Source organism: Chanos chanos, chromosome 9 (assembly GCF_902362185.1).
Source record: "Chanos chanos chromosome 9, fChaCha1.1, whole genome shotgun sequence".
Lineage (NCBI taxonomy): Eukaryota > Metazoa > Chordata > Actinopteri > Gonorynchiformes > Chanidae > Chanos > Chanos chanos.
In genome coordinates, this window is record NC_044503.1 from 635,817 (window position 1) to 643,403 (window position 7,587).

A 7,587-nucleotide genomic window follows, 5' to 3' on the forward strand; every position below is an offset into this window, starting at 1 on the left:
AATGACAATTAAAAAAGAGACGGAAGATGGATCTCTTCGACCATGTTCTGACATTCATGTCAGCCATGCCTGGTTTTGCTGCAGTAGCCGGTAGTCTGTCAAAGATCAAAATACCGTTTAATGTTACGGTAGTCGAGTGGCGTAGACTAACGGTACGCTTCCACTGCGGCGCATTTTGCTACGTTCTCATTCAGGTTCAATGGGGCGAAATTCGCTCTGATTGGTGATATCGGAGGCGAATTCGCCGAGGTAATTCTCAACTTTATGCAAATGAGAACCATGAGAGAACCAATCAGTTCAGCGTGTGGTGCATTTGGTATGTTATGTTCTCTAGAGAGGTGGGAGTAACAGAAAAAAAATTCGCAGGGCGAAATTCGTGAGGTGTTTCGTTGTGTGGAAGCCTCTGGTAAGCTTTTGACAAACTTGATTGTAGGTTTATTTATGAAACAGCGTGGTAGTTTTAGCGAGTAAACAAACAACAGTCCTGTCATTTCTCCCTTGTCTCTTCTAAAAATTTTCTCTGGCAACATCACTTACAGCAGCTTATAATGCTGTCCATTGCTAAAGTAGGTTAGCAACAAAGCTAGCTAATGCCGTGTTTATCAGTGAAAGACGCTATTGTTACTGAGCGGTTAAACTAGCATTTAACTTATTCTGCCTAAATGAAGCAATGGGACGTATATCTGCAACTCGCATGTCTGTAGTTACAGTCGGTGCATTGGAGATTATCAAAACAGAGGGGACACGTAAATAAACGTGAGCTGAACAAGTATCTAACATGGCTGAGTGGCCAAACAAAGTTATCTTCTCTTTTAAACGTGTGGTGTGAAATCTCACAAGTCACAAGTCCTCAATATGACATGACCACGGTATAGGTCAGACTAATGAATATGAAAAAGCACGTGTGTGTGTGTGTGTGTGTGTGTGTGTGTGTGCGCGCGCCTGTGTAGAAGAATAAATTCCTTTGTAAACTCAGTAAAGGTAAGATTTTCTGTGACTGTAATGGGTGCACTAAAACCATCCCAGATACACATAAGGAGGGTACTGTCGAACAGCTCCAATAACAATCCAATTATGCATCCCATTACAGGACAAAAAAATGCCCTGACAGAAACCCGAGCCCGAATCCTTCCCGACATTCCGACGTTAAATGATCCTGCATTAACCGCGCTGATCTCATCAAACGCAGAGCCAGCTCGGAGTCACGGTGAAGGGTGGGACACGTTGCCTCATTCTTTTAATGATTCTCTTTCCTTTAATGGTGCTTGCCCTCCTTCCCTGCCGCTTTCATTACTGTAATAAGGTCGGCTGGGCGGAGAGGTGGGGGGTGCAGCGGGCCATGTTAGGCAGAATAACAGGGTTGACCTCTCTGTCCCGAGACACTGAGTTTTCACTGGGTTGCAGAGCAGTGTGATTTTGGAGATTACGCCAGCAACACAAACCAGGGACCAAAACAACAGCACACAGCCAGATCACTCGGAAAGAGTTCTGTTTGAATGAATTTCGGATGAAACAATGACATAAATGACAAGAACAACCCATTTCATATCTGTTAGTCCGGCTATCTCTGAATCAATCTGTCTGCCTGTCTGTCTGTCTCTCTGCCTGTCTGTCTGCCTACCTCTCCATCAGTCAATCTGTCTGTCTGTCTATCTCTCAATCAATCTGTCTGTCTATCTATGTGTTTGGAGACAGTAACCTCCTGCTAACTGGAGCATAAAGCTACCATGCTGAAGGTGAAACTGAGTTAAACAGAGCTGATCATGTTTCCATGGTTACAGTTTCAGCTGCTCCAAAAACATATTGACCTGGCTCCACAGCACATCTCACAGTGTTAGATTATTTCTCTGAGTGTTACAGTTTTTCCTCATTCGCCTCAACACAATCCCACAATTTGTGACCTCTTTCTCAAAACTGTGCCTTAACATCAAAACATTAACACAGTAACACAGTCACCCCCCAAACACTAACACAGTCAGCCCCCAAACACTAACACATTAAAACACTGTCCACCCCAAACACTAACCCAGTCAGCCCCCAAACAGTAACACAGTAACACAGTCACCCCCCAAACACTAACACAGTCAGCCCCCAAACACTAACACAGTAACACTGTCCACCCCAAACACTAACACAGTAACACAGTCAGCCCTCAAACACTAACACAGTAACACAGTCAGCCCCCAAACACTAACACATTAAAACACTGTCCACCCCAAACACTAACACAGTCAGCCCCCAAACAGTAACACAGTAACACAGTCACCCCCCAAACACTAACACAGTAACACAGTCAGCCCTCAAACACTAACACAGTAACACAGTCAACCCCCAAACAGTAACACAGTAACACAGTCAACCCCCAAACAGTAACACAGTCAGCCTCCAAACACTAACACAGTAACACAGTCAGCCCCCAAACACTAACACAGTAACACAGTCAGCCCCCAAACACTAACACAGTCAGCCCCCAAACACTAACACAGTAACACAGTCAACCCCCAAACAGTAACACAGTCAGCCTCCAAACACTAACACAGTAACACAGTCAGCCCCCAAACACTAACACAGTCAGCCCCCAAACAGTAACACAGTAACACAGTCACCCCCCAAACACTAACACAGTAACACAGTCAAAACCCAAACACTAACACAGTCAGCCCCCAAACACTAACACAGTAACACAGTCCACCCCAAACACTAACACAGTAACACAGTCCACCCCAAACACTAACCCAGTCAGCCCCCAAACACTAACACAGTAACACAGTCCACCCCAAACACTAACACAGTCAACCCCAAAACACTAACACAGTAACACAGTCCACCCCAAACACTAACACAGTTACCCCCCAAACACTAACACAGTAACACAGTCACCCCCAAACACTAACACAGTAACACTGTCCACCCCAAACACTAACGCAGTAACACAGTCCACCCCAAACACTAACACAGTTACCCCCCAAACACTAACGCAGTAACACAGTCAACCCCCAAACACTAACACAGTAACACAGTGTAATTTCACACTATTACTGTTACTGTAATTTCACACAGTTACCATAACACTAATTTCACACTGTTACTGTAATTTCACACAGTTACCATAACACTAATTTCACACTGTTACTGTAATTTCACACTGTTACTATAACACTAATTTCACACTGTTACTGTAATTTCACATTGTTACTATAACACTTATTTCACACAAGCACATATAATGCTGAGGCTCCCAGTTCAGGGTGCTACTGAGAATGGGGGAGGAAGCAGGTGTCAGACAGGGGCCAAACCCTGGCCCTACAGAGGGAGGAGAGGCTGAATGTGTGGGTCTAGGCCAGGGGTCAGGGGTCAGGGGTCAGAGGAGCGACAATGAGTGACTGCCTTTTAGTGTTTTGGGAAATGCATGTAAATGTCGGAATGAACTGTAATTGTGGGTTATATGAACTCCTCTTACTGTTTATATAATCCACACTCTCCAGAGCAAATGTATTTACTGTTTATACAATCCACACTCTCCAGAGCAAATGTATTTACTGTTTATACAATCCACACTCTCCAGAGCAAATTTAGTTACTGTTTATATAATCCACACTCTCCAGAGCAAATGTATTTACTGTTTATATAATCCACACTCTCCAGAGCAAATTTATTTACAGAAAGAGTTAGAACCCCCTCTAACAATGCAGTTGGTATAATACAGGGTTAGTGGAGATGAGAGTTTCACACTGACATCCTGACTGGTTTTTGTGTGTGTTCACCCCAGGCAGTATGAGGCTTCTGTGTCTTACCTTCATGTCCGAGGTCTCGTTCTCCAGCTTGGACAGGTGATGGGAGTTGTCCTGGAGCTCCCTGCGCAGGTGAGAGTTCTCCTTACGGAGATCCTCTACCTGCCGTACCAGGAGGTCATAAGACGCAGCGCTGTGAGTCATCATGAGATCTCTCAGCACCTGAAGAGAGGGGGGTGGGGGGGGGGGGGGTGGGGGGGTGAAAGGGAGAGAGAAAAATGAGGACCACAAGGTCGCAGAGAAAATTCTGTCCTGTACAGCTTGTGAATGAAAATGTTCCATACACTTATCGCTTTATATTTACATCTATGCACTCAGTAAATAAATACCCTAATGCACAAAGATCCAAAACCTTTTTTTATATTTTTATATCTGTTTATCAGTAAATAAATACCCTAATGCACAAAGATCCAAAACCTTTTTTTATATTTTTATACCTGTTTATCAGTAAATAAATACCCTAATGCACAAAGAGCCAAAACCTTTTTTTTTATATTTTTATATCTGTTTATCAGTAAATAAATACCCTAATGCACAAACAACCAGAACCTTTTTTATATTTTTATATCTGTTTATCAGTAAATAAATACCCTAATGCACAAAGAGCCAAAACCTTTTTTTTTATATTTTTATACCTGTTTATCAGTAAATAAATACCCTAATGCACAAAGAACCAGAACCTTTTTTGTTTGATGAGTTGAGTTTTTGCTACACGGAGCTGACGGATGTGTTGGATGCTTAGACTTGTGAATGTTTTATGGTACAGACACAAAACCAGGACAGAGGGGGAAAGATACCAGATTACAGCTGTTTTATGTCCCAGCTGTAATCACACCGCTGCAAAGATCAACACCCTCTGAACCCACCTGAAAATCATTACAGTTTCGCGGGAAACACTAGAATTTTCTGTAAAACTAATGATGGAATAATGCAGACTCAAAGACTCAGTGTGTGCCGAAGAATCAAATGAACTGAGCGAATCTCAAAAAAGAGCGAACTGGATCTTCTGTCAGTAAACCAGCTCCTCATGCACACGACACTTACATCAGCAGTGAGATAGCTAGAGAAGAATATGAGTGATCTCATGTCCTTTGGGGAAAGAGGGCTCTTATCAGACATTACCCCCCCCTCCCCATGCCTTAGCATTTACGCTGCTGACTCTGATGCTGGTGGCAGCAGATGGTCCACAGGGTTTGTGTTCGTTTAGATCGATGTTTGTGCTTGGACGAGCCTGAAGACTGAGCTCTGCAGCTCTGCTATTCAGTTTGGTTAATTCACCAGACTCTCTCTCGCTCTCCCTCTCTCACACACACACACACACACACACACACACACACAGATCTCAGAGGTCTTCTGTGAAGCCTGTGGCCTCAATGTCTATATGGCTCTTCCATCTCTTCCATTCATGCTACAGAGTAAATCATCTCCAAATATGATCACATCGACAAAATGCAACCAGCTCTACAGTGGTGGTACGACACAGACAACAGACCACAGGAAATGACACCCAGCTGGACAGTTCCTGCTCTGAAAGGTGTGACACCATATAAAGAGAAGGCATATGACCAAATAAGGGCTTAAGAGGGAGGAGCCATTTTTAGCACTGCAGAGAGATTTGATTATTATTATTATTATTGTTGTTATTATTATTATCATTATTATCATATATAGCACCCTAGTAGCAGTTTCTACGGGAACAGTTCATATGAATTTATAAAACTGCGTTTGAAATATGAAAACTCCAATAATTTCCATTTTAGGATCCTCCCTTTCATCTCCATGGTAACACAGGGTGGTTTTCTCTCTGTTAACTCTCTACAGGCTGTAACTAAAAGCACATGATGCCTGGTGTGACAGGGAACCTGTGATGCCTGGTGTGACAGGGAACCTGTGATGCCTGGTGTGACAGGGAACCTGTGATGACTGGTGTGACCTGCGTTAAAACGTGGTGAAAAAGCCCCTCACCTCATGAGATGTAAAATGTGTTTCTAATTAGGACAGGGCCACAGATGTGAGAATCTGATGCCTGAGCAGATCCGTCCTGAGTTCATGATAAGAGGTTTTACAATATTCACTCTGTCTGACTGCCAAGAGTCTCCTAATACACACACTCCACAAACTCTCTGCACGCAGATTCTACCTCACAACAGAGAAAATCACTCATCATGTCACCTCAGGAGAAAGGAGGAGAGCCTGATACACAATGGAAATGCATTCTGTGTTATCCTTGTTATCCTTCTCCTGAAACACAAGTTACCGTTAGTTTTTTTCTGAGACTGCTGGCATTGGGTTAGGTTTAGGCTAACGTAATGTAAACATAGCTCGTAGGGAACCGTCCTTACCGTTCTGTGTCATCTGTTATCAAGAGAAACCGTTAGTGTTTAAATGAATATTTACGGACTGACGGTCTGTCACCAAGTCAGTAAATTTAAACTACTGCTTGCACTCTGAGAATATGGGTGTGTGTGTGTGTGTTAGTACATTGTGTGTGTAGCCTCTGCTGTTTTCTTACAGTCACTGAGCGATACCTGATAACGGAAAACCCATAATTTTCCTAAGTTTCACAGGATCAGCCAGAGGAGGATGTCGACCAGGAGAAGCAAGAGCAAAGTCAGCAACTGTCATTTTCTGTAATGTTCAAATGCTTTAAATAAAGGGCTGCATGTTGAAGTACATGGGGTTTATTATTTTGTTTTTGGTTTTTACCATGGTATCGAACTAGGTATCGAGAATTGTGGAATTTCACTGGTATTGTGGAATTTCTGGTATCGTGGCATACCCATTTCTGTTCTCTAAACACAGGACTGTTCCGGTGGTGTTTCCATTCTGGTCCTGTTCCTGGCAGTAACCGATTAGCTACATGCTATTCACATTAACAGGAACCTGTGGACCAGTAGGTGTGTCATCAAGTTCCTCTCCAAATGCTCCACACTTCATAAACCTGCCCCACTCAGTCTGTCCTAAACTACACACACACCTGCCTCACTCAGTCTACTCTAAACTACACACACACCTGCCTCACTCAGTCTGTCCTAAACTACACACTCACCTGCCTCACTCAGTCTGTCCTAAACTACACACACACACACACACCTGCCTCACTCAGTCTACTCTAAACTACACACACACCTGCCTCACTCAGTCTGTCCTAAACTACACACACACACACACACACACCTGCCTCACTCAGTCTACTCTAAACTACACACACACACACACCTGCCCCACTCAGTCTACTCTAAACTACACACACACCTGCCCCACTCAGTCTACTCTAAACTACACACACACCTGCCTCACTCAGTCTACTCTAAACTACACACACACCTGCCTCACTCAGTCTACTCTAAACTACACACACACCTGCCCCACTCAGTCTACTGTAAACCACACAGACAGACAACCTGTGTTTCCCCTGCCCTGAGAGAGCGTGTTCCAGGAAAGAGCATTATGCAATAATAACTGGACAGATCAATACGACAGAAATATGGAGTTTGGGAATCGATACCACTGAGCCAGAGGCCAGGAGCGGAGAGACCAGAGAGACCAGTGCTGTGGCCGTGTGGGTTTTTTCCACTGCACAGTTGTCACTGCTGCCTGCTCCTGTTCACACTGATATTCAGTCAGGCATAGCCACTCGTCAGTCTGGTAACAGCAGTGGAGGATGACATGCGTGAAGGAGGCAGCGTGAACTGGTTTTGATAACATGAACTGGTTTTGATAACATGCGTGAAGGAGGCAGCGTGAACTGGTTTTGATAACATGAACTGGTTTTGATAACATGCGTGAAGGAGGC

The 7,587-nt window shown here is 43.9% G+C and overlaps 1 protein-coding gene across 1 annotated transcript in view; it reads right to left on the bottom strand.

The window, feature by feature from the left end:
• Positions 1–3,938, bottom strand: part of apc2 (APC regulator of WNT signaling pathway 2) — an 18,739-nt gene extending 14,801 nt beyond the window's left edge. Inside the window, exon 1 of the mRNA XM_030784505.1 lies at positions 3,795–3,938. Within this exon, the coding sequence (XP_030640365.1) occupies positions 3,795–3,938 (144 nt within the window). The remainder of the gene's footprint in view (positions 1–3,794) is intronic.
• Positions 3,939–7,587: the final 3,649 nt, after the last annotated feature.